The sequence below is a fragment of the Terrapene carolina genome, unplaced genomic scaffold (genome assembly GCF_002925995.2).
Source record: "Terrapene carolina triunguis isolate 2854851 unplaced genomic scaffold, T_m_triunguis-2.0 Scaffold33891, whole genome shotgun sequence".
In the NCBI taxonomy this organism is placed as follows: Eukaryota; Metazoa; Chordata; order Testudines; family Emydidae; genus Terrapene; species Terrapene triunguis.
In genome coordinates, this window is record NW_020698242.1 from 9,075,219 (window position 1) to 9,102,233 (window position 27,015).

General features: G+C 45.4%; 1 protein-coding gene across 1 annotated transcript in view; it reads left to right on the forward strand.

Moving 5' to 3' along the window:
• Positions 1-26,077, forward strand: part of LOC113409560 (hepatocyte nuclear factor 4-beta-like) — a 38,831-nt gene extending 12,754 nt beyond the window's left edge. Inside the window, exons 2-8 of the mRNA XM_026663614.1 lie at positions 13,696-13,802; positions 15,497-15,652; positions 16,290-16,377; positions 18,837-18,989; positions 22,552-22,788; positions 23,482-23,595; positions 25,511-26,077. Coding sequence (XP_026519399.1) covers positions 13,696-13,802; positions 15,497-15,652; positions 16,290-16,377; positions 18,837-18,989; positions 22,552-22,788; positions 23,482-23,595; positions 25,511-25,647 — 992 coding nt within the window. The 3' untranslated portion in view covers positions 25,648-26,077. The remainder of the gene's footprint in view (positions 1-13,695; positions 13,803-15,496; positions 15,653-16,289; positions 16,378-18,836; positions 18,990-22,551; positions 22,789-23,481; positions 23,596-25,510) is intronic.
• The last annotated feature ends 938 nt before the right edge of the window (positions 26,078-27,015 follow it).

A 27,015-nucleotide genomic window follows, 5' to 3' on the forward strand; every position in this document is an offset into this window, starting at 1 on the left:
CCGGCGGCCAGAGCGCCGGGGGCAGGGCGGCGAGCCCCGGCTGTGGCCCCGCTCTCCCCGGCGGCCGGAGCACCGCGCCGCCCCCCCTCCAGGTGCCGCCCCAAGCACCAGCTTGGTTGCCTGGTGCCTGGAGCCGGCCCTGCCTGCAGCCGGGGCTTTGCTAGGCACCAGCGTCCCAAGCATGTGCTTGGGGCAGCACTTTTCAAGGGGTGGCACTCCGGCCCTTTTTTTTTTTTTTTTTTTGCTTCGGGCTGCAAAAAACCTGGAGCCGGCCCTGTTCCCAGCACTGCTCCACCCTAGGTACCCTCCTCAGCTTCCCAGGCAGCCAGGTCCTTCTCTCTCACAAAGCTAGAGAGAGAATGCCTTTTTCAGTCTCTGGCCCTCAGCCCTCTTATAGGGACAGCTGTGGCCTGATGGGGTTGTGGCCCCACACGTGGCTGCTTCCCCCAATCAGCCTAGCATTTCTCCGCCACAGCCCTCTCCAGGGCTGCTTTAACCCCCTCAGGGCAGGAGTGGGGTGAACACCCCGCTACATGTAAAATGTAATGAGTGTTTGAGTTCAACTTTTTCTGGACTAATTAGATTAAATTTTTAATTTAAAAGTCATTTCAAACCACAAAAACTGGAATTTGACATTTTAAAAATGTCAACATGAAATATTCTGAAAATTTCAAAACGGTATTTCTTGACATTTTAAGAAGTTGAGAAATTCATCGAACCCAGTCTTATTTCCCAAGCAGATCTGGTTTTGTCAAACTGGAATTTTGGGATTTAGGGAACCAGGATGTTGTTATCCAAACTGGCATTTGCCAGAGCCTAAGGCTGCCACCTGTTTTTGTGAAAAGTGTCATTGGATTTCTGATCTTGGTTTTACATCTCATCTGAATGACACCCAAAATGAGTGTATACTTCAAACTAAAGAATTTGGCTTAAAGAATTAGTAAATGGTAAAAGTCTCATTGACTTCAAACAGAGCAAAATTAGGCCAAAATTGAGCACTTCTGAAAATCCTACTGTAGAATCTCTGACAATAGAGCACTATTTTAAAAACCTGTATAATATGAAGTACATTTTAATAACACACTTTAATGACCATAGAGTAAGCAGCATCTGAAATTGTGGGGCAAAGGCACTGGGATATAACCATTTTCCCTTACCTTTAACCATCCTTTTGTTGTTTCCTAAATGTTCACTTTTTATTTAAAGGGCCTTTAACCCTGAAGCCAAGAGTCTACCTCTTCTGTTAATTTTGATTCCTGAGAGTTGGGGCTGTGAACATGTTCCTGAGCAGTTTTGGAGAGATTACAAGTTTCAAGTCATTCAAGGAACTGATGTGGGAGACTAAAATGTGACCAGACATTCTCAGGTTGCTGGTTGAACTGGCTTAGGAGAATGCAGCAGGATATATAGATTGGTTAGTTGAAAAGGATGGTTAGTTGAAAGGCATTAAATATTCTTAGTTCATTGGTAGAATTGGCTGGAGATAACAGAATGTGACTAGAAGTTTTCAGGCTGCAGATCGAAGTGACAGAAAGGAGAACAGAGCGTGCTTAGAGGTTCTCAGGACACTAGTTGAATGTCTGTAGTGGAGAATTGCTCTGAGGTTGCTGACAGAGGGAAAGGGTTCTTAGGTCACTGATGGAATTTACACAGGAGAATGGGATGTGATTAGGTGTTGAGATCAAATGAATATGCCCTACTGTAATTTTCACATTCGTTCTCATTCCTGATGTAACAGCTTTGGGTAGGCGAAGCTTTGATCCCTGTTTTCTTTCACAATGCTTCCATGTAAGTTTTCTACCACTGTACACTTTACCTTACACTAAAGGAGGAAGTGTATCTAATGCTTAGGAATCAGGACACTGGGGGCTGTTTTTAGCCCTGGCACTGACTTGGTGTAACCTTGCATCCATTTATATTGGCTGGAATTTTCAAAGAAGGCCAAGGGCTTGTCTACACTACAGGCACATCAGCAGTATAGTTCCAGAGCCGTAGCTGTGCCACTGCAGCACTGTAGCATCGACGCTTCCTACATGGATAGAAGGGTTTTTTTCTGTCACTATGGGAACTCCATCTCCTCGAGTGGCAGTAGCTAGGTCGATGGAAGAATTGTTCCATTGACCATCCTAGCCACGTCTGCACCGAGGTGAGATCGGCTTAACTATGGTGCTCCGGGGTGTGACATAGCTAGGTCAATATAAATTTGAAGTGTAGAGTAAGTGTGTTTAAGTGTAGAGAGTAAAGTGCCCATATCGCCCTGAGGGCTTGTCTTCACTACCATGCTGCGTCGATGCAGCTGTGCTGATGTAGCGTGTCTAGTAAAGATGCGCTATGTCGGTGGGAGAGCGCTTTCCCATCGACGTAATTACTCCACCTCGATGAGAGGCGGAAGCTCTGTTGGCGGAAGAGCATCACAGCGTGGTGTAGGCACCGCTGTAAGTCTGTAAGTCAATGTAACTTACATCGACTTTAGCGGTAGTTACATCGACTTAAGCAGAAGTGTAGACAAGCCCTAAATGTCAATAAGAGTCTAACTCCTTTCAACTCCTTTGAAAATCCCAGCTTTGAATTTTGTGGGACTCAGTTTACCAATCTGTAAATAGAGTTAATATTTAAGCCCTCAATACCCCTTTGAGGGAAAGCATTAATGTTTGTAAAATTCCTTGGGTTCCTCTGATAAAGGGCATGTGCAGAAGTAGAAAGGATTATATTTATATTATTATTATTATTATTCACTTCAATTTCTTTTTCTAGGCAGGTATCCAGGGCTTTCTTGCTTAGTGGTTCAAAACATTCATAACTTGGTTCTTAGCTGTAGTTTTCACATCTTTTCTGCCTGATTTTGAAACAAAAAGTTCAGATTCTATGGCCATAATTTGGCTCCCACAAGTAATTGCAGACACAGCTGAATGCATTCATGTGTCTTCTATTCCTCACTGTACTCAGAAAGCAGGCAGTTACATGGATAGTGCAGTTTAGTTGCAGGTGCAAAATCACACCTACAACATCAGAAGTCGGGTTCAGGCCTTTTGAAAAATCAGACTCTTCTGCTCAGGCCAGGCAACAGAAAGGGTCAATTTGTTACTGTGGATCAGAAGATTGTGAAAGCTCACCAGATGTCACCAGATCTCCTTGCCAGATTCATTATTGTGTAACTTATAGTTGTCAGTCTGCACACACACACACGCACTTGCTTCAGGACCTCCAGTTGGCTTATTGAGATCATTCCAAGAATGGCAAAGCTAAATGAGGATGCTGACTGTTATAGAACAATTAACTTGGATGGATGTTTATTAAACGGGAGTTTTTGCCTAAACTTCTATGGAAAGTGATGGGTTTGCTGCTGCTGAGATGGAATCAATGTTGACACTTTTATTTATTGGATTTCAGGTTGGTGCACACTCATGACTCATGTGTTCTGTTTCCCGTTCTAGCTTGTGTGGCAATGGAGCAAGGACAGAAAGGTTTGGGAAATAAGGTCTGTTTGTTGCAATTCCACTACAAGGATGACGAACACAGCACTATTTATTCAGGAGCCCAATAGGTGCAGTGCTTTGCAATCTGCCTGGATTCTGATTGGCTAGCACATTCAATGCGCTCCTGATGGAAGAAAGGTCCAGGCCGGCTCTAACGATTTAAGCTCTCTCTTCTGTGTCAGATGGAGAACGTATTTAGTTTGATTTGTGCTTTCCACAGTCAGGATAGTTCAAGCATGCCAGGGCATGTTGGTTGTAGCTATAACAAATTCCCTGTTTGTCTCTTCAGGGACACAGGCTTAAGCAGTAATCAGGGTCCCATGGCAAGGTTCCTTCCCTCCCGCCTCATTATTGAAAAGTTCTGGGCATACCCTTCCTTTCATCACCCAGCAGCTGCTGCCATCAGAAGGTTGGTTTCTCTTTCTGCTGTGTCTGCAGCACTGACTTCCACTCCAGACATCACTGTGTGCACTGACGGACTCTGACAGGGGCAAGCATAGGTGGCAGAGCTCTTTTGGATGGGTAGTGGGCTGAAGGAAACCCAAATGAGACTACAGCTTTGCCCATTCCCCAATGCACTATTCCTTTGTTCTTTGGCTGTAAAACAAGAGTTGTCTATTCCACCCTATCACTTCACCTGTGGGTTGGTTGATATTATAATTGCAGGGTGATAGACCGGGATTAATGAGAGACGCTAGTAAAGTCTGAAGGGGAGTAAAGCTTTCACAGGCTGAGTGTGACAATGTGGGTTCAGACACTAACAACACACAATATAGAGACTTCGCCCCATATTCCTGCTCAGCTGTTAGAGTCAGCACAGGTTGGTCTGCTGCAGTGTCAGTCATTATATTAATCAGGAACGGTCTGGGGCAGGCATTGTTCAACCACCGGGGCCTGAGCTGTGGATTTCCCCTTGGTAGGAAGTGTATCGGGGGCCTTGAGGGAATTGCATTTCTCATTTCGGTCAGGAGGTCTGTCTATGACTCAGCTGAGGTCTCTCTTCACATCTGCTCTGCTCTTATGCTTTTTCCATTCCTCTAGCTGGTTGGGAAATGATTACAGCTGGTCAGAGTTATTTTGACGAAAGGTTTTTTTGTGGAAAGGTGGTGTTTCAATGGCAACGAAAGCTACTTGACAAAGGCTATTCAGCACATTAGTGGCAGATCTAGAATTGGAACCCAGATCTCCTGCCTCAGGTATTCTGAGCCTCAGGTATTCTGCTGCCCTTTGCGAATAATGCCAAGCATAGAGCCCTACAGGTAAAGGATGTTCCTCCACGCTATCAACACTGACAGCAACCCGGAAAATCTCAGTGCACGTAGACCAGTAACATCCCCTCATGGCCCTAGTCCTGTGACTATGGGCTTGTTTACATGGTGACTTAGTGCACAGCAAGCCAGGGTGTGAATCCACAGCACATGAGCTTGTCATGTTTTAGTGATGTTGTGGATGTTGCTACAGATGTGTGTCAACGCACGCTAGGGAACTTCGTGTGGGCTGTAGCAGGCTCCACACAGTGACTCCCGCTACGTCAATACAGCAAAATAAAACCTGCGGCAGTAAGTCTGAGGCTAGGTCAACGGACTCTGGCTTTTGGTACGGGGCTAAAACTAACAGTGTAGATGTTCGGGCTCAGGCTGGAGAACCTGCCCCTCGCCAACTTTCAGAGCCTGGGCTCAAATCCAAGCCCAAACGTCCACACTGCAATCAGTTGACCTGGGCTCTGCAACTGGCTGCCACAGGCCGTTTTTTGCTGTGTAGATGTGCCCTTCATGCCCAGCAGGCTAGTGCGTTGTGGAGTCACACTCTGGCTTGCCACGCATTCAATTGCCCTGTAGGCAAGCCCTTAGGCACTCACCCCAGAGAAGACAATTTGATGCAATTTCAGGTTCTGCCAATATTTGAAACGTGTCTTGAGCAACTATTCAAGGGGCAAGTAAATGTGTGGTCTTGGAGTATCTGAGTCTTGCCCTAACTGTGGAACAAACGTCTCCTGGAAAGAGTAGGCTACAGGTGGCTGTGGGATACTGCACTGGATTTGGCCCTTTGTACAAGTCTGCCAACTCCAATGCAAATTCCAAGCCTGATGTTTGGATTGCTGGGGCCATCCATTTTTTGGAGTACCAGCCTTTCAGCCATCACAGCCACATGCAGCATTTCAGATTGACCTCTCCCCTATTTTTACAAGCATAATAAATATTGCAATGCAGTTACCATGTAGCAATCGCTTGATTTCATAGTATGTAAAATATTAACTACGTTAGATGTGTTATGCGATGGCTTCTTAGGTACTTTTAGTGATAACAACAACATCACCTTGAGAAAGTCATTCTGTACCATCCACTTACACTAGAAGATAGACCTTATCAGTGTGTGCGGGAAGTACTGAAATATGTGCCATAAAATCTATATTGGAAACTTGTGTGAGATAAACAAGGAACAATTCAGTTCTTTTAAAGGGAGCTGATCATTATGGGAATATTAATGGGTTTATTTAGCTTTATGGGACCTCTATAAAATAAGTGGTGTGGTTTGGTTATATAGCCCATTCCTCCAACCCTCCTCACATGTGTAATCATTACTCACATGAGAAGGTCCATTCAACACAACAGGGCTACGTGGGTGAGTTGGATTTCCAGGCTCAAGCCCCAAGTTTGATTGCTGCAAAAAGTTCCTTACCGATTGTAGTGTAAAATTCAGCAAAGCTTGTTTCTAGTTGATTTCATGACTGGCTTTCTAAGACGGTGGACGGTGAGATTTCTTCTGCATGCTGCAATCAGTGCTGACTTTTCCTGATACACCTGTGAATGGACGATAACGTTTAGCATGTAACTCAAATGTAGGTATCCTACAGCTGCAATAAAATTATGAAAGCCAGGCTTTGGAGCATCGGATCTTCTCACATCTGCCTTTAGATAAGAACAGCCCAGGGTTGTACAGAAATGGCGCCAACCCCCTATGGTAGAATACGGTAGTCTTTTAAGGGAAAAGAATGGCCCAGTGGTTGGGCACGGGTTTGGGATGTGAAGGATTTGGGCTCAATCCTCTACTCTCCCATGGATGTTCTGTGTGACCTTGGGACACTTAGCTCCTCTGGGCCTCAGTCCCTGATCTGTACAATGGGGATAATATGCTTCCCTCCCTCCCAAGGGGGTTGTGAGGAGAAATGCGTTAAAGATTGCGGAGATCAACTGATGAAAAGCCCCATCTAAGAAATAGGCATTATCATTTTTTTAAAAGAGAAGGTGCTCCCCGTGTTACTGAGGGGGCGGCCCAGGTCCTAGAAGGGATGTGTACACACAGTACCTAAGCATTACACAATATTCCAGTGACTCTTTTGTATGGGAATCATGCAGTGTACACTGTTATCCCCTGCCCCCCAAAAGAGGGAAGACCTACACAGCAAACTCAAATTCTCTAGAGCCAAATACTGTATTTCTGAACAGGGTAGATAACAGAAAATATTTATCCTGTCACTGATTGGCTCCTTTCACCTTCTTGGCTCTTAATATAGTTGGGTCAGGAGGGCAGGCAAGTGGTTCTATCGAGCGCCCTACCGAGTGCCCCATCGTCTCTCTGTCCTGACAAATGCTGCAAGGCAGGGCTTAAATTCTCCCCCAGTACCTCCCGGAGCCTCAGGGCTTTCGCCCTGCGGGGTGCAATGGGATTTGGGGCTTTAGCCCCTGGGGCATGCCAGGGCTCCCCCCAGTTTGACAATATTTACTGGAGCTCTGCTCTGGACAGTTCCAGCTGAATTTAAGCCCTGATGCAAGGCCTTCAAGATGTACCCAGTTTCCACTTGGCAGTAAGAAACTGGTGTGAGCTCTGGAATCTCCAGTCTCATGACAAGGCTGGAAAACTACCAGTAACAGCAGCTTTCTTCCACATCGAGGAGGGTCTGGAGGGAGATACTGTTTCTTTTCATAGGATAATATTTTCCTTAACATGAATTTACTGTCTGTGAAATGTGCCCTGGAGCCTGAAGACTTCTCTGCAGCCCAGGTACATCTTGAGCAGCCTGCGCTTCCTCGCCACCAAAGTACTTTAGCCACCTCCAAGGGAGTTCGGTCTCCACATCTTTTCAGTCTTTGGCAGGGCCGGCCTTAGGGAAAATGGCACCCTGGGCGCACTTGCATTTTGGTGCCCCTGGCCTCCGTGGACATGGCACCCCCCCCCATTGCCCCTGGCCCCCAAGGGCTTCCCATGTGCTCCACCCTGCCTTCCTCCCTATCCCCTGCATTGTGCCCCCTTCACCCCAATGCCTGCTCCCCCTCCTGCACCCCGAATCGCTACACCCCCTTCACTCCCAACCTCTGCCCCCTCCTGTACCCAACACCTGTCCCCACCTGTGCCCCTACACCCTGCACTGTGCCCCCTTCACTCCTACCCCCTGCACTGTGCCCCCTTCACTCCTACCTCCTGCACCTCCCCCCTGAGTCCCTAACCCCTGCACTGTGCCCCCTTCACCCCAACCCCTGCCCCTCCTGTGCCCCTAACTCCTGCACTGTGCATACCCCCTTCACCCAAACCCCTGCCCCTGCCCCCCAACACCTGTCCCCTCCTGAGTCCCTAACCCCTGCACTGTGCCCCATTCACCCCAACACCTGTCCCCACCTGTGCCCCTACCCCCTGCACAGTGCCCCTTTTACTCCTACCCCCTGCACCTCCCCTCTGAGCCCCTAATCCCTGCACTGTGACCCCTTTTCCCCTGAACCTTGCATCCCCCTCCTGCACTCACGTGGGGAACCTGACCTGGATGCCCAAAGCAACTGGCATTGCTGCTCGCCTCCTACACTGGACTGCTGCTCCCCCACCCCGTGCAGCCCTAGGGGCCTGTGAGAGGGGAGGGGAATCAAGGTGCGAGGTCAGGGCTTCCTGCATCCAGGTCACTCTCCCTGCGGCAGGAGAGCAGCAGCTCCTGATGCTTCAGCACAGCCCAGGTGGGAAGTGCCCTGGATACAGGGAGCCCTGGTGTGTGTGTTGGGGGGACTGGGTGAAGGAGTGTGTGTGTGCCTGAGTGGGGGAGTGCGCTGTCTCTTTCAGAAAGCACTGAGGGTCAGGAGCCTGAACTAGGCTTATTCAGACACAAGCAGCTGCCAGCAGCGCTGGACCCAGAGAGGCAGCAGCACACACAGATTCCCCCTGTCCTGTCACCCCAGCTTAGTGGAAATTGGGTACACGGGTGCAGGGGAGGGGGACACCCCGCCATCAGCCCCCCTCCGCAGAGTGGACAGGAGGACGCTCCCAGTCCGGAGTGGCCAGGGGCGACTCCAGGAAGAAGGCAGGGTGCGGGAACACAGGAACAGCAGCGGCTGTACATGAGGAGCAGAGCAGAAGAGGGGAACCCCTGCTCCGGAGGAGTCACCTGGCTCCAAGGCTGGTCATCTCTCCCGCTCCCCCACGCCTCCATCAGCCCAGCTGGCCTCTCGGCAGCAGGTCAGGTGGGAAACCCTGCGCACGGCCCCCACTTGGGCGGGCTGCCCTGGGCGGGGACCCGTATCGCCCACCTCAAAGGCCGGCCCTGGTCTTCGGTCTTTTCATTGAGACCCCCATAAGAGCACCCGTCATTTTTCTGCCTAAAAGGAAGAAACCCCCACACTCGTTTTACTCAGGCTGCCGAACGGAGGGTAACATTTGGTCAGTATGGCCCAGATCCTCAAAGGTGCCAATGGGAGTTAGGCACCTAAATACATTTCAAAGGCTTGTCACTCATTGCCACTCGCCCACTCTGATAGCATCTTAGTGTACAGCTAGCTGCTCCTAAACGGTCTGGTATTTTAAGGACATGAGTGGCTTTTAAGCAAAACCTTTTGAAATGCCCCCCCCCCAAAAAAAAAAAAAAAAAAAAAAAGACAAGGAAGTAAATAAGATAAATAGGAAAGCACAACTCTTTCCATAGGCTAATGAAACATCTTCATGGATTCTGCTTTTTTATTCAAGCGCCATCCAGCTAATCCTTAGCTGGTATCTTTTAAACTGATGGGTAAAGGGATAATTAGGAGAACATGGTTGGGTACAATATTATTATTTAATATTTGCATTGCAGCAACTCCTGGGAGTCCTAAGGAACATTCCTATTGTGCTAGCCACTGTCCATACATGTGACAAAAAAGAGCCTGTCCCAGGGAGTTTACAACATATAGTTATATAATATAAACTTGCAATGTCCAAGGGGGTTAATATATTATATCAAGAATGGCAGCAGAACCCTTGCTTGCTAGAGTTAAACCTAGTCTGCCCATCTGCGTCATCCCGGTATGTAATCAAAGGGAGTTTTGATTTCAAACATGTCCGTAGGAGTAGGTAGAGATGTACTGTACTATTGTTACGTGCTAAACCTTGCTGCTCCCTGAGCTTTAAGAAACCATGGATTGAATTTCTGAGCCGTACTGTGCCAAAATGTATGAACTGTCAGGATACTGTTGAGTCTTTGCTCAGGATCTTTCCTCGCGTATGCTTATTGCACAGATTGTTCGTTGCTGCAGCTAGTCCATAGTGTGGGAACAGAGTGCCGCAGGCTAAACTGATGCAGAAATTAAAGGGAGCTGTAATTCTCAGCAAAGCCACTTGTTACTCTATTACTTTACCTGCTTTCTGTGCTCAGAGTAGAACAGACCGTTTGCACAGCTAGTTTCTGTTTGCAAAGAAAGGGGAGATTTTTTTTTTCATTGGCTGGGCTTTTATTCAGTAGTCAAATACCCTACAGTTAGAGTATTTTATTTTGCAGAGCATCTTGCAAACAAATTGTATCCCAATGTACTTAACAAAGTTCAAGGGTCAAGAGTTGCTAAGTCTGGTTGAGCCATGGGAAAAAATGTATTTGCAAATAAGTTCCCCCCGGTTCGGCAAATGAGCCTTATGAACCAGCTGCCAGAGGGTGAAAATTCCATTTTGAAAACAAGAATGGCAATTTTCAACTGAATCTAGGGCTGGTCAGAAAAATTCCATTACATGAAAAATGTTGAAGTTTCAGAATTTGATGTCCTTCCTCACTGGAAGGGACCGAGCCCGTTGGAAATTTTTCATGAAAAAACATGAGACTCCCCAGAAGGGCCAACTCACCTGGCGAGTGGAAGATCTAAACACAAATGTCTCATCTGCAGAGACTTGCACTCAGGTCTCCCACATTCCAGAGGAGCACCCTACCCATCGGGCTATAGCCTCAGGCTTTCTCAAGTGCTCCTGTTGCAGTTATTTCTCTTTGCATAAATAATTAAATATTCAGTAGGCCAGAGCAAAAGATACTGACTCCAGCCCAGTAGTTTGAGCACTCACCTGGGATGACAAAACGTCAGCCAAGCAAGCACTTGGGTTTCTCTGTGTGAGCAGAGTATGGCGCTCAGCATTATAAACAGGATTCCTTTGTGGTGTTTGGCTGCTGTCATTGAAGGCAGTAGCTCTTCCCATTAGAGATTTGATGCTTAGAATCATAGAATATCAGGGTTGGAAGGGACCTCAGGAGGTCATCTAGTCCAACCCCCTGCTCGAAGCAGGACCAATCCCCAACCAAATCATCCCAGCCAGGGCTTTGTCAAGCCTGACCTTAAAAACCTCTAAGGACGAAGATTCCACCACCTCCCTAGGTAACCCGTGCTTCACCACCCTCCTAGTGAAAAAGTTTTTCCTAATATCCAATCTAAACCTCCCCCACTGCAACTTGAGACCATTACTCCTTGTTCTGTCACTATTAAACAGTGGGGACCCAAAGCTGTGAGGCTGCGATAAACCCATAGATAAACACTCTATGAACCAAAGAACCCCATCCAAGGCCAGTTGTGATTTTCTTACTGCTTTCGATTGTAAAGCCAGGTATCAGTCCATTCATTTTCTTTTGCAGCACACTGAGTGGTAGAGCCCAGAGCTGAAAGGTCAGTGCAGTTGTATCCAGCAGATGAGAGTGGGTTTGTCTGTCTGTCTAGAAAGAAAATCCTGGCAGACAGTGTGATACTTTCTCAACTGAGAAACTTTCGCAAGTGTCTGAACAAGTTGCTGAATGTCTGACAATTTATGATCTGGGAATTGTTTCCCCTTGTGTACGAAGGGAAGAATGTTTCCAAAGGGGAGTTATGTTGCTGTTATTAATGGGACACTTTGAAATGTTCTTGCAGCGATCATTTGTGTGTGTCCCTCAACCAGAATTTGAAATAAATCTTTTCTTTATTTACTTCCTTAGTTATGCACCAGCATCCTCGTTTGGTAGATAGTCCATTGAGTAGGCGTGATCTCTTCTACGGAACGATCAGCATCATGAACAAGTCTGCTGGTCTTTTATGGGGAGGGTTACAGAATCCGTGGGTTTCTTTAATGCAGTGATCATAGAGATGATTGCTGCTCTTCCTCACCCCAACCCCATCACTGGGAAATCATCCTGGAGACCGAGTCCCAGTACCAGGAAATACAGTACAATCGTTGCTGAGTTCTCCTGCTGCAGAGGCCCAGACTGGATTTTCCATTGTCACATGTGCAACTAGAGGAACATGGCCAAGTTCTTACCCTTTAAGGACCATCACAGACCTCACTGCTTTCTGCTCCAAGAGCAAGGCACACTTCTTTGACCTTGCCTTCTCTACCAAACACAGAGCACCACATCTATGCATTAAAACAACAACAAAACACCTACCAAAACAAGACACTCCACTGCACACGCTTCTCACTCTGGGGAGAGGATGAGAAAACAAACAACATGTGGCAGAGATGTAGCCACGTTTCTTAATGCGCTGCTGGAAGGAGCTCAGATACTACGGTGATGAGTGTGGATAAGACTGTGTATAGAACAGGACAGAAATAAAGTAACCCTCCATAGGCACATCACACAACATTTCTCCCGGTGGTGTGAGTGCGGCAAATGGGGTGATGGTTTCAGAGTAGCAGCCGTGTTAGTCTGAATCCGCAAAAAGAACAGGAGTACTTGTGGCACCTTAGAGACTAACAATAGGGTGTGGCAATAGGGGACACAAACCACTGAGAAATGGGACCACATCACGCAAACCTCAAACAACTTCCTATTCATTTCAGGGTCCCATTCAGAAGTCTCTTCCCAGATTTTCAAATGTTCCATGGCGTTTCTGCATCAAATCTCATGGGCTTAGAGCGTGATCTACAGACCATTGAAATCAATGAAAAGATTCCCATTGATTTCTTCAGCCTTTGGATGAGGCTCTTAATCTCTCTCTCTACACCCCTGCCAGCTTGCTCTGCTCATCTTGCACCATCCTCTCTTACTCTTGCTCGCCACTCTTACTTCATGAGTCGCCTCTTCTGCAGCTCTTGGCATCTGGACCCGCCTGCCTGTATTTCTTCATGTTGTCAACTCTTGGCCACATTTTTTCTCCCTGGCTCTGATTTCCCACCCACTTCTGCTCCGATTTGTATGAGACAAGGTGGGAGAGGCAATATCTTTTATTGGACCAGCTTCTGCTGGTGAGAGAGACAAACGGTTGACTTTGTGAAACACTTTGGGGATAGTTTGGAGACAATGGGACCCGGGCACACAAGTTTATATTCCTGACTCTTCCACTAACCTGCAGGGTGATCTTGGGGAAGTCACATCATCTCTCTATACCCCTATTTTCCCTTCCATCCTTGACTATTTTCTAATGTCTATTTAGATTGCGAGTTCTTTAAGGCAGGGGGTTGTCTCTTACTGTGGGTTACAATGGGGCTCCAATCTCAGTGGGAGACTCTAGGTTCTACCATAATACAAATAATAACTACCACTGGAACTACTCCATGTGGGTGCAAGGGTCTGTCCATATGGATTTAGTAGCAGAAGTAGGCCCTGAAACTGAAGGGCATGTCACACATGTGCTCTCCTACAGGTAGGACATGCTGGAACACTCATTAGAGAAGCCATTGCAGCCGGTAATCTTTTTGCCCCCTATGCAACATACTCATAAAATTGTTACTAACATTAAAATAACTATTTAAATTGCTGTATGCAGTGCTGTGGTAGCCGCGTTGATCCCAGGATATTAGAGAGACAAGGTGAGTGATGTAATACTGTTTGTCGATGAGAGAGTGGTCCAATAAAAGATATTTGCTCACCCACCTTGTCTCTCTACTTAAACTGTTGACAGTTTGAATAGTATGTCTTTATTGATTCATAAAACGACTAGCAAATTGCAGAGTTCTCGATGATAGTAAATAGCCACCACCAGTGATGGCAGGGAAAGGCAATCTCTAATGCATCACATGACTGTCATTCTTTCTCTCTTTGAAGCTGTGCAGAATGAACGGGACAGGATTAGCATTCGCAGGAGTAGCTACGAGGACAATGGATCCCTGTCAATCACTGTACTGACCCAGGCTGAGGCTATGGCACAGCAGGTATGAAACACATTGACAAGCATTATTAGAAGGGTTTTATAGCCACTTCGGACTGTGAACTTGTCCAAGTAAGCAAGGATGAGTCTACTCAGTCCTTGGATGGCACTTAAATGGAACAACTAATTGCAACAAGAAGCAATATTAATGATTTTCTCATGTTCTCTCTGGGTCATTGCTGAACCAGTGCCCAAGCATCCTTATAGGGAGTGTTGTACTACTGGAGGTGCCATATTTCAGCTGAGACACAAAACTGAATTCCTGCCAACTTGAAGACATTAAAGATCCCATCGCAACTATTGCAAGAGTTGGGCAACTAGGGTCAGATCCACAAAGGTAGTTAGATTTCCTAACTTTCGCTGAAATCAGGAAGCCTAAATTGCTTTGAGGATCTGGACCCTAGCATCTACGTCCTGGCTACAGGTCTGAGCAATTACATTCCGCCTACCAATTCCTCATGGCGGTCCAGTAGGATATGGTAGTCTTCTTCGTTTCTTATCCTAAATTGCTGCGTTGCCTTGCTGTCCACTTCATTTGCTTTGTTTCACCCCAGAGGTGGCTGCATTTCAATGATGCATGAAGAAATTCCTGTAGGTACAGTATATAACTTGTTAGGAATTTAGGAGCGTTGGGTTTAAATCCCAGTTTATTAGCTCTTTGCTCTTCTACAATTGTTACCCTAATAATGCTCTTACATTTACAGATCTTGCATTTATACTGAGGGAAGCCTATCATCTTCTCCTTCCTTCCTCTTCCCTTACCACATGCTCCAGTTTGAGTTAAGAAAACAACAACAAACAACTAAGGGCATCCTTTTAATTTCCAATACAAACGGTCCTTTTCTTCCACACACCTGGTGCAGATTTTCTTCACATATAAAAATGTTTTCACTTCTTCAAGAATTGCTGCCTTCACAACATGCATTAGAGAGCTTCGCCTTTCAGGGCTTGTCTACAGAGGAAGTGGGGGCCCGGGCGTGAATCTGAAGTGCAATAACGTATTCATCAAAGGGCCCTATGGACGTTTTAGTGTGCTGCAGCAGTGCCCACAAACGACGTTTCTGGATGGCAAGCTAGCACATTGCAGATTCACACCTGGGTTTGCGAGGCCCAAACAAGTCCTTAGTTAACACCGCTGGGCCCATTTGTCGCCACTGACCTTGTAAAAGAGGTAGGGAGATTGATGCATGGGGGTGTTTGTATTTTATAACAAGCTGCTGCTTGGGAGGCTGGGTGAGCTGATTGAGCTGCTTCTTTGGGTCTGCCATATTAAATAATTAGCAGGGCGCTCAGATCCTGTGCTTTTGATCAAAAGAAAGAAAATCCCTTCGTCAAGTCAGAGGAGTCGGTTGTAAAACACACTGACAATTAGCTGCTCAAGTCACTGTGCCTCTTGTGCTGCTCAAGTCACTAGGCCTCTGTTGTGACACAGCGCCACCCGGTGGAGACTGCAAACATTCTTGCGTCATTGGTGTTCAACACTGGATCAAACATACAGCTCTCTTCAAATCACTGTGAATGTCAAACGTTATATTTGAGATAGGACAAAATTAATGGCTTTATAGAAACCCCGTGTTAACCATAAATCCCGTGATATGTAGGAAACACTTATTAGACTCTACTTGACCAGGCATGTTGTTCAACAAAGCAACACTTAAGCCTGTTCTACGTACAAATTCTACTTTGTTTTTCTTTCAGTACTCAGCTCTGAGTCCAGTGCACAGTGCTGATATTGCGATGAAGAAGGTTGCAACCATCAATGATGTGTGTGAGTCCATGAAACAGCAGCTTTTAGCCCTTGTCGAATGGGCGAAATATATCCCAGCATTCTGTGAACTTCCACTGGATGACCAGGTGAAATAGGGCTCTGACTCTGTCACTCCCTCAAGCCATTTATATTTAATATATTTATTTAATATAAACATAGTCCCTGCCCTTTAACATCAAATTGGGTGATATTCAATAGAATTCACCATGTAGAGCAAGAAATTCCTTGCAGGAGTGGTGGAATTTTAAAGGGCCAGGCTTTTGTTATTACTAATTAATTAGAAATGATTGCCACCCACTGAAGACAAGAAAAATATTGCATATGATCAGCTGAGCCAGCACTGGGAATGATGGGTCAAAAGGGAGGTTGTATTTTTTCTAACATCATCTGCTGGTAGAAGGGTCCAAGAGCCACTGTTTCCAGGGCAATATCAAATAAAACATGTTCTCCTTTGTTCTTGCTTTGCAAAATGAGTTTTGCTTTAATGTTTTGTAAATGTAATGCTTCTAACATCTAAAGAGTCAAAGTATAGTCAAGTTAGTGTCAGATTTTGCTCTCAATTATCCCAGGAGTAATTCCATTGACTACAGTGGAGCTATTCCAGATTTGCACTGATTTAAATGAAAGCAGAATTTTCCCCATTCTCTACACATCAATCATCCGACTGTTCCTCTGTCTGCTGTTGAAGTGTAATACGCTCTGTTTCTTTCCTGTAATCTGCAGGTTGTCTTGCTAAGAGCCCATGCAGGAGAGCACCTACTCCTGGGAGTTGCTAAACGGTCAATACCATATACAGATTTTCTATTATTAGGTAAAATAATATAATTCATTCTTGCTTTGAAGTTTGCACAGATTTACATGCTGGATAATTATTATGTATCCGACCCATCTGCAATTCCTCTTGCATTCAGCTAGCTAAGATATATTTCACCTGTTATGCTTTATGCTGTTAAATTGTTGCTACTTTTCTCCAGAGGTGGCCGCACTGCCATGGTGGATAAAGTCCTCTCTCCATAGAGCTTGTACATCTGTTTGTAAACCAAAGAGTTTGGGGAACTTTCTGGATGTCAGACAATATATAAATAGGCAAGATCATCATTGTATTTTAGCCAACAAACTGTGTTGATAATTTAGGCTGCTAGGATGAAATTTTTTTGTTATGACTAAGAAAAATAAATAAATACAAACTAAACTGTGGCCCACTGACATGATAACTTCAGTTACAGAATGACACCAAATTACATGCAAACATGCACCTTCCACCCCTCTGCTTCTATAGCACTGCTAGAATGTCGATATAAAGCTACTCGATTTTGCTTCCCTCCAGGTTTAAATTTAGGCACAATAAGCCTTGTGGCAACCCAGCTTTGGAACACTGGAGGGCAGACTTACAATGAGTTTGGAGGAAGAAACCTGCATGCTTTGCTCTCTGTTAGGTTTATGCCGCTGAGTATCTAATTGACTTGTACAATAAATTATTGTTCCACATTCCCCACAAGGGGGAGGGATAGCTCAGTGGTTTGAGCATTAGCCTCCTAAACGCAGGGTTGTGAGTTCAATCCTTGAGGGGGCCACTTAGGGATCTGGGGCAAAATCAGTACTTGGTCCTGCTAGTGAAGGCAGGGGGCTAGACTCAATGACCTTTCAAGGTCCCTTCCAGCTCTATGAGATAGGTATATCTCCATATATTATTATTATCGATTCCATAGCCAGAAGGGACCATTGTGATCATCTAGTCTGACCTCCTGTATAATACAGGCCATAGAACTTCCCCAAAATAATTCCTAAAGCAGAGCTTTTAGAAACACATCCAATCTTGATTTAAAAATTGTCAGTGATGGAGAATCCACTATGATCCTTGGTAAATTGTTCCAATGATTAATTACTGTCACTGTTCAAAATGTATGCCTTATTTTCAGTCTGAATTTGTCTAACTTCAACTTCCAGCCATTGGATCCTGATATACCTTTCTCTGATAGATTGAAGAGCCCATTATTAAATATTTGTTCCCCAAGTAGGTACTTAAAGACTGCAATTGTCACCCCTTAAATTCAGGGCCTTATCTTTGCATCCCAAGGAAAAACCCATAGGACTAAGGGCGAGAAAATCTCCATGAGATTCTCTGTGAGGTGCTTTCTTCCCCATGGTCCATTGAGGGGGGAACAAGGCTGGGGTCATGAGGCTGGTTCCCAGACCCCAGGTATTACCAGGATCTGCACAGATACTGAAGGATCAGCAGGAGCCCAGCTACCCTATGCTGCCTAACAGCAGTGGTGCTCTAAGAGAGCCGCTCTGATAGGACTTCCACAGTCAGTAGTTTCCATAGGAGCCCTCTTTAAGGAGGATCGTTACTGCCCAGGGCTGTGCTGTCCTGCCAGGGAAATGCCACAGAGCCAGTGGAGAGATGCATCCTCTCGGCCCCATAGAACTCCCACTGCATAGATCCCCAGACTCATGGATAGCTTGGTACTGGCTCAAGGAAAAAGCAAGGGGAGAAATACCGCAGAGACAAGAGATCACTCCTTATCTCCAGACCAGGTGGGGAGACTCATACATGGGTCTTGGAGGCCTTGAGTTTTGGTTCAATGTATTTGTGCTGGAGCTGGAATAGTCAGAAAATTAAAATGATGCTTTAGTTAGAGACAGCATGTAAATGTTACCTCTGCTAATGCATAGTGAATGCTCACTGTTCTACTCAGCATTTTGGCTCTGTCCACACTGCAAAGGGAAGGTGTGATTGCAGCGTGGGTAGGCATACCCAGGTCAGCTTTAATCTAGCTAGCATGAGTAACAATAGCAGTGTAGACGTGGTGGCACCAGTTTCAGCACAGGCTAGCAACCAGAATCCAAGCCCCCTGAGGTCCCTGGATAAGTACTTTGCTTGCTAACATGTGCCGCCACGTCTACACTGCTATTGTTACCTGTGCTAGCTAAATTACAGCTGACACAGGTATGCATACCATGCTACCATCACCCTGTCACTTTGTGATGTAGACATCCCCTTAGACACTGATGCCTAGAAAGTAAGGTGATAGGTCCCTTAGAAATACTAAAGAGAGATTAGAACAAATTTAGATTAGATAGATATTTCCTTGTAATTTAAGATGGTGTTTTCTTCTATCATCTAAAAACAGGCAAGATTATCCATAATCATGTGCTGCATTCTGCAAATATGGCTGTCGGTGTCTGAAGAAATGGGTGATTTTGTAATGCACCATGTCCAAAGAACTGGTGTAAATGGCTGATACTGATGTTTTTTCATCTCCTCAGGAAATGATTTCATCATTCCAATGCACTGCCCAGAACTGGAAATTGCTCGCGTAGCCATTCGAATCCTGGATGAGTTGGTAAAGCCCTTACGTGACATCCAGGTTGATGACAATGAGTATGCGTGCCTCAAAGCAATCATATTTTTTGACCCAGGTAAGTGTCTCAGATTTACCAAACCGCTATCATCAGTGGCAGATCGTGGGATTCCAAGAGAAGAATCTTGATAGAAATAAAATGGCACATAAATGGGTGGAGTGAGGGGTCCGGTCTGGGGAGAAAAAAAATGGATCATTTATGGCATTTCTTAAAAATGCTAGTATTGTTGATCCTCCTCCATTTTGTGGTGCTCCATTCCCTCATCTCTCCTAAGAAGCCTAATTGCAAGGTTTGTAAGTATTAAAGCAGAAATGATGGGATTTGTCATTAGGTCAAGGATTAGGAATCCCAGAATCTGTATTCTATCTTGGCTACTAATGACAGCTCCCAGGCTGCAGTTACGCTTTCCAGTTGGCTCTCAGCTGTAAAGGAGTAATGCTTAGCAGTGCATTAGCAGGCAAGCTAAAACTGGTCTTTTCCTGCAGACATCTCTATTATTTGCAGAGCATTAGCTCCAGCCCGAGAGACATGCAAAACCTTACAGAACCTGCAGGAACTGAGCTGCTTCCAGAGTTTGGCCTCACTTAGTGATGTGTATCAATAGAAAATGAGGACATGCATGCCTATATTTAATTTTTCTGTGAATTAACCAAGCAACAGAATGGGGATTAAATCAGGGCTGGGAGGGAGCATAAAATTCACAAATGGTTAGGCCATGAGAAGTGTTGATTGCCTGCAGTTTCCGTCAACATCAGGAAGGATGCTGCAACGTCTCACGCTCAGAGTACAAAATGACAGAATAAAGAAAAGATTTGGGGAAAAGAGACCGGGAAATTAGGGCCTGATCTGAAGCCCGTCAGAACGAATGGGAGTCTTTCCGCTGCCTTCAGTGGCTTTGGAGTAGGCTCCAAGGGAGACAAATGAAGACACATTCCAGGGTTTGTGAGAGCATTGCAAATGGGCGGGGCTCTAAAAAATAACACTCGTTTGGTGTCTTATCACTTATTAGAGTTGAGTTGTTTGACCAAAAGTTGCTGAACGCTGGGCTAGACTCAACAGGGGGAATAATACAAAGAGCAAACCATGAATGAAGGGGATAGGATGGGGCCACCTCGCATACAAGAAGAGAGGAGTGCACATCAAAGGCATGGCCTGCAGTAGAACTTTAGAGACCTGCTGCTTTCCTAGCTCACATGGTCTTGAACAGTTGTGTTTTTACTATAACCCCTTGCTGAGTGCGATCCATCCATCCTTCTGTCCCTTCCCCCACACCTATCTTTTACTCACATGGCCCCCATTACTGTACTATCTGAGCCCTTCACAACACTCCTCTGAGTCAGAGAAGTGCTTTTATCCCCATTTTACAGCTGGAGAACTGAACCTTGGCCAACTCCAAATGAGACATTCTTCTATTGGCACTTACCTGTCACCGTATGTGTCTTCAACTCATTTCTCATCATGGCCCTGAGCCGTTTCCTGTGTATCTGGAGGGCTGCAGCCTTGAAGCAACATACCTAATGGAAGAGGTCTCCTTAGTCCATAATCTTCATGACTGTCCTGAACAGACTAAACTGCAGGCACCCAGCCCTACCTACCTCTCCTTAAACATTGAAAGTTGCTTCAATTCTTTGGGACAGTCTGTATGAAATTTCCAAACAGCCTAAAACCACCTGGATTGGAGTAAGAAAAGATTTGTTAGGAACATACAGAGAAAATCCAATTAAAATAATAGAAATGCGCTGCATATCACATCTAGACTTATACGCTGCAAAAGCTAAGGCAGATACCAGAAGTACCGTCTCCATTAGTTACAGTATACAAAGCCTCTTTCCTAGTCCAGCAGGGCAGTGTATTTCAGACCCAGTCTGTGGTTTGAGGTGCCCTGAGCATTATCTTTTCTTGTGTGATCCCGCAGTTAGCCCTTTCAGGTTACTGTGCCATTCCCACAAAGATATTTGCACAGTTGAAGTCCCCTAGGACGATAAGATGGTCTCTCATGAAGCATGCACTGGATGGCTCCAAAATCCATTCAGGATTATTTTCACTACGTAGGATAGATAGTTTTTGATCCCGATTTCCCTTTACTGTTCTACATAGGTTTTTATACTGAGCTCATCACTGTAGTATCTGAGCACCTGCCAGTATTGCATTAAGAAATGTGACTACACAGCTGTCACACGTTGTTTGTTCTCTCAGCCTCTCCCGAGGTGAGAAGCTTGTACAGTGGGTGTGTCTTAGTTTTTTTTTTTTTTTAACTATAAATATAGTTGTTGCTTTGTTTTGATGTTAAAGAAGGCAAGTCAAAGAAATGTGCTTTGCAGCAGAAATGGAAATTGGTACGGTGTGGGAAGGTCTTTAGTTACTGGGGGAATTCATGCCGCAGTCTCAGACCAGCCCCCCGAGAAAGTTGTGTCTCCCCCACACAGATGAGCTTTATTCTTATTGTTGAGAGTTCCATTGTGCCAAAGGAGGGGAGTTGTCAACTGCAGTTTTTATCCTGAAGCTTTAAAATAATCTTTCAGATTTCCTGTGCCCAGGCTGTGGAGTGCTTTGAAGATAGGGGGAAAGATTCTGAATTTAACTAGAAAATCTACGGGGAATCTATTGAAAATCTCTACATTTACACGAGGCATTCATACAACAGCTGTTTCTCGGCTCCACCTTCACAATCTATTTCCCCACAGGCCTCTCCACCCCAAGGAACACCCTTTGTTTTACCTAAAAATCCTGGCCATGATTTTGAACAATAAAAGACAGGCCCCTACATTCATATTTATGCCCCAAAGGAAGTGGCCTGGTTTTCAGGAAGGCCAAGCATGCACTAAATTCAATGACAGTGGCTGGGTCCTCAGCACTTCGCCCACTTCTTTTGGGGCATAAATAATTTTAAGCTCCTGTTTTTCCTGTCTTTGCCTTTGCTTGTTAACATGGGTGGCAGGTGAACCCCCCCCCTTCAGGGAGGCTAGCCCACCGGCCCCATCCCTTCCACCTGAGGCCACAACCCCCATAGCCGGAGGAGCCCAGAGCCCCTGCTCCTGCAGCCGGAAGCGCCCTGACTGGCCTGCCCCAGCCACCCCAAGCCACTGGCCGGCCTGCTCCAGCCGTGCTGGCCTGCCCAACCCCCAGGCCGGCCCCAGCACCAGGCTACTGGCCAGCTCCAGCCTGAGCTGCCCCTGGTGGGCCGGCCGCTGGTGGGCCCGAGCCCTGAGCTCCAGGCCACCCTGACATCTTCAGGGGAGAGGGATGGCGGGACAGTGTGTGGGAGGGGCTATAGGCCTGGGTTAGGGGAGGCTTAGCCTCCCCTGGCCTCTGATACCCACCCCCCATGCTTGTTAATCATCCTACCCGCAGGAACCAAACTCCTATTTTCCTACCATTCCCTTTAGACATTGCTCTGCTCTCTGTGGGATGTGAACTATTGACAGATTAACATTGAGCTGCCACGTTCCTCTGGAGACATTCCAACTTCTAGGCTAAAGGAGAAATTTTTTTTAAAAAAAGTCACTTGCCATAGAGGTGTATTTAATCTTTTCTTCTAGAGTCTGGATGATTGACAGAGCTGTTCCAGCTTGTGTGTGTGTGGATGGGTGTAAATTGTCTGTATCTTTCTACCTCCCAGACTGTAAAGGCCTGAGTGAGCCTGGGAAGGTGAAGAACATGCGATTCCAGGTGCAGGTCAACCTGGAGGATTACATCAACGACCGGCAGTACGACTCTCGAGGGCGGTTCAGCGACATTCTTCTCCTCCTGCCGCCACTCCAGAGCATCACCTGGCAAATGATAGAGCAGGTCCAATTCATGAAACTCTTTGGCGTGGCGAGGATTGACAGCTTGCTGCAAGAAATGCTTCTGGGAGGTACGACCCCACTGAGACCCTCTTTCTTACCTGCATGCCTTGAAAACCGTGAGTATTTCAAAGGCCTTAACAACAGTCCTAGCACCAATGCCATATTTAGGGATGCCCCAGGAACTTTTCAAATTGATCAAATTTAAGAGACTTTGGAGCCAGATCAGAGGTTGATATAAATTGGCATAGCTGTACTGAAGGTGATGGAGCTATGGTGATTCATATTAGCTGAGGATCTGACCTTTTTTCATTAGCGCATGGATGGAACTGACCCCCCCCCCCACACACACCTCCAAGGGTACAACATTTTGTATTAATACAAAAAGTAAATTGTAACCTTGTGAGAACATCATATTCAGGGCTGAACTGGGGGCACCTGCAAACAGTGTGGTCAGCCATTGCCACGGAGGAGTAGCCAAAATGCTGGAGCTGGGAGCAGCAGAAATCAAGGTATTTTAGGTAACTAAGCAGACAGTGGCATAGTTGGAAATGGTGGGGTGCCCCAGGAGAGAGGGGAGCAGGAGGAGGGAACACAGGCGACTGAGGAAATTGGGGATATAGTTCTCCTGGTCATCCCGCTACAAGCAATTCTTCCACTCCCTGTACAAATATGTGACATGCCTCGGGTCATCGGAATGCTTCTGCTGGTTTTTAGTTTAATAACGATGGGGAGAATGACTTCTTTTCCATGCTCCTATGCAGGAACCACTCTTGATGTACAGTACCAATCAGGACCTTCCAACCTCGACCTGGAACCTCTGCCAGGACACGCAGCTTTAACAAACATGAGTTCTGTGATTCACACAGTTCCAAACCGTAGGTGTCCATCTTTATGCTATTGGCAGGCATAGTGCGGGGATTGGGTAGGAAGCTGCTGGGCCTATAAACTTAGTTTGATTATTTAAGCATCACGCTTAGACTTTGTGGGGCTAAATGGGACCTGTCGTGTTAGATCCAGCAGCAGAAGACAAAAGAGGGGTCCAAACCTCAGGATCCTTCCTGGCAAAACTGCCACTGAAGGCAAGGGGAGAACTTTAGACATAGGTCCAAGATGCACTGGGCCTTACATCTCACTATGCCCTATTATGACAGTGTCATCATTCCACTTATAATTTAAGAGAATATTCACAATCAACACCCCAAGCATTCAAAAATCATGAGTCACCCCCCACCCTATCCCTCCAAATTATGAGATTTTAAAAATACATTCCAGGTCCTTTTTATGTGCCTTCTAGTTTTTGCACCTTTAGGTTACACATTTCCCAGGTTTCTTCCACAACCACGAGGACAAGAAACTTACTTTTTATACATGAAAGCTGAATCCAGGAGCAGGGATTTTAAGGCCACCAAATAGCACGAGACTCTCAATAAAAAGCAGAAGCACGGGCAACGCTATTTTATATGCGCAAAGGTAGAAGTGTAAACTTTCAGAAAGTAGGGCACACAGCAGCCAGTGCGATCTGTTTTATTACATGCAAAGTAAATGGTGAGCAAAGTAGAAATTATATCATTCATCCTGCGCGAAAGGCCAGTTCCTAGGTGTAGAATCTTTAAAGCTTCCAGTAAACTTTTGTTGAGGTTTTTTAAGAAAGCCCATTATTAGGCAACTGATTTTATTATTCCTTTCATGGTAGCTTAAGGTTGGTATTCACTGAATTGGCAAATGGCCCTACTTCTGTCCCACTTACATTTTTTCCAACTTAATAGAAACGCTGTGGACAACTGGCCCTCCCCATTCCCACAAACCACCTCTTCCGCTCATACTCACATTTCCTGTCTCGTAGCAACGACAGCAAATGTGTGCCTGGAAAAGTAATTAGCAATAATGTCTGGAAGATAGTTTAGCTCAATTTTCGATGCTGTTTAACAGCTAGGCACAACAAGGAGAGCCAGCATCATGTGACCAGTTAGCACTCTGCAGCTTACCACTGGTTCACAGAGCACAATATGAGAGCCATTGCTCTAATTAGAGATCAGCACTTTGAAGTGGGAACACAGTTTCCCAAGTACTATTTATAAGGCAATGCAGTACGTTGCTTGGTGAAACTCCTAATAAGCCACCCTCCACCAAGTCCCTGATCATAAAGTGAAAGGGGGAAGAGGCTACCTGCATTCACAACAGGCTACCACCCCATTTTGGTACCACCTGTCCTCCCAAGTGTTTTGCTGCGAGTCGAGAGCTGGATTCAGTTCCTCAGATCGCATGTGGCACCTCGGACAATTCATTTAGTCTCTCGATGCCTCAGTTCCCCCATCTGTGAAATGGGGATGATGAGACTTACTTCCCTTATGCAGTGTGTTGAGAGTAGTTGCTGAAGAACACTAAGAACAGGTTATTAAAATGAGGCTATTAGCACTTCCCTATCTTGCAGAGGTATTGTGAGAATAAATGTGTTAAAGACTGAGGGGCTCAGACACTTAGGAACTTACATGGTCCCCACTACCAAAGAGTCATTTCCTAAATACAATGATCTAATAAAAAAAATTTGAAATTTTGTTATGAAAAAAGGTATTAAAGCTAGCACATCTTCAGTTGTTTCATAAAGACAACTCAAGATAGTCAAGAAACTATGCTTATGTACTACATTTAGTGCTATTCATGAACTTGCATCTACCCCACCATCTTGATTCTTGCGACTCTACTTTGGTGTCTTTAACCAGGTACCGCGCTATTAAAAACATGGTCTCCCAATATGTTTTAATTCTTTGTTTTTATTTTTCTCCCTTGCAGCATCTCCAGAAACATCCCTTCCTTCTCCGTCTACCAGCACAGGAAGCGAAGACTACAAACTAGGCCCAACCGCAGGGCCAGAGGCCGTAGTGAAAATACTGCCTCAGACCATCGTACCCAAGCAAGAGATTTTATAAGGGACAGGAAAAGAAGCCAACAGCAATACCCAGTGTCCCTATGTAAAGTTAAACCATCCCTGCTTTCTGCCATGGCAATGCCCAGCAATTGCCTGCTTATAACGAGATCTGATGATGACACCCTTTCCTGTCAGTGATTAAAATGGCACCGTCATTAGACTGTGGCTCACCAATGTTCTCTATCATCACCCTCTTTACTGGAGCAGCCCGGACTTGAAGCTGTTGTTCATTTTAGAACCACCAAGGCTGTAAGCTCATTGGAGCAGGGACTTCTTACTTCATGTTTGTACAGCACTGGGGGGGCCCTGACTACAGGAATATAAATAAGTATCTCATATAGCTATTGTTGATTGCTAATGAGCATGCTATACCTCAAATAGAAACAGACCTTCTCACACTGCCTATTAAAAGTTGAAGGACATGCCCATCACTCCTGCTGTCCTTCAAACTAAATTTAGAAAGCCTGTCTGAAGCATAGATCAGAGATGCTCTTTATAACCTACAGGAGATTATGGCTTCCTTATGCCACACAGACCTGGTATTGTACAAGATTTGTATGCTGTTATTTACTAACACATAATGCTGTGGATTATGAGTCACGGACCTTCAATTTAGATTAACCTGTGCTTAGGGCTGTTCAGATTTCAAGAATTGTTATATTTTAATAGCTGAAGCCCATATTTGGTCTGTGCTAAACATCCCGGGAAGGAGTGTTCTTTACTCTGAGTCTAACAAACTTGCTGTACTATGCAGGAGGCAGTATTTGTTTATACATCTGGAACCCAGCTACTGCATTTCGATACTTCCCTTAGGTCTTTTATAAATCTAATGTGTTGGTAGGAGAGCTGATCATGACATTGTAGGTAATACTTGGGAACAATGCAACTGCTAATAAGTGTAAGGAAACAACAAAATAGGCTTGCCAAAATATTTGCTTGTACTATGCACATGCAAACATCTTGGCTTCATACCGTATCTGGAAAAAAGTGACAGTCTTAAAACATGAAGATCCTTTCCCTAGCATGTAGATATAGGTTTGCTGTAGCTTCATGGAGCAGACAGTATGCAAACATCCTTTAAAAACAAAACAAAAAAACTTCACAGCCCTGAATTATAGACTTTTATATATATATAAAGCAGCTCTCCCAAGGATCTGTCACTGAACTATATATTTTGAAAAAATGTTATTCTGTGCTTTTACATCATGGGGTCTCACTGTACTTAATGTGTAATTCCTAAGTTAGCCAGGCTCCAACTACTTCAAATAACCAATGTATACAACAAAAGTATTCTTAAAAAGCAGCCAACCACCACCTTAGTTGGCTGCCTACATTGATCAACAGTACATTAAAGACCACTAACCGCAAC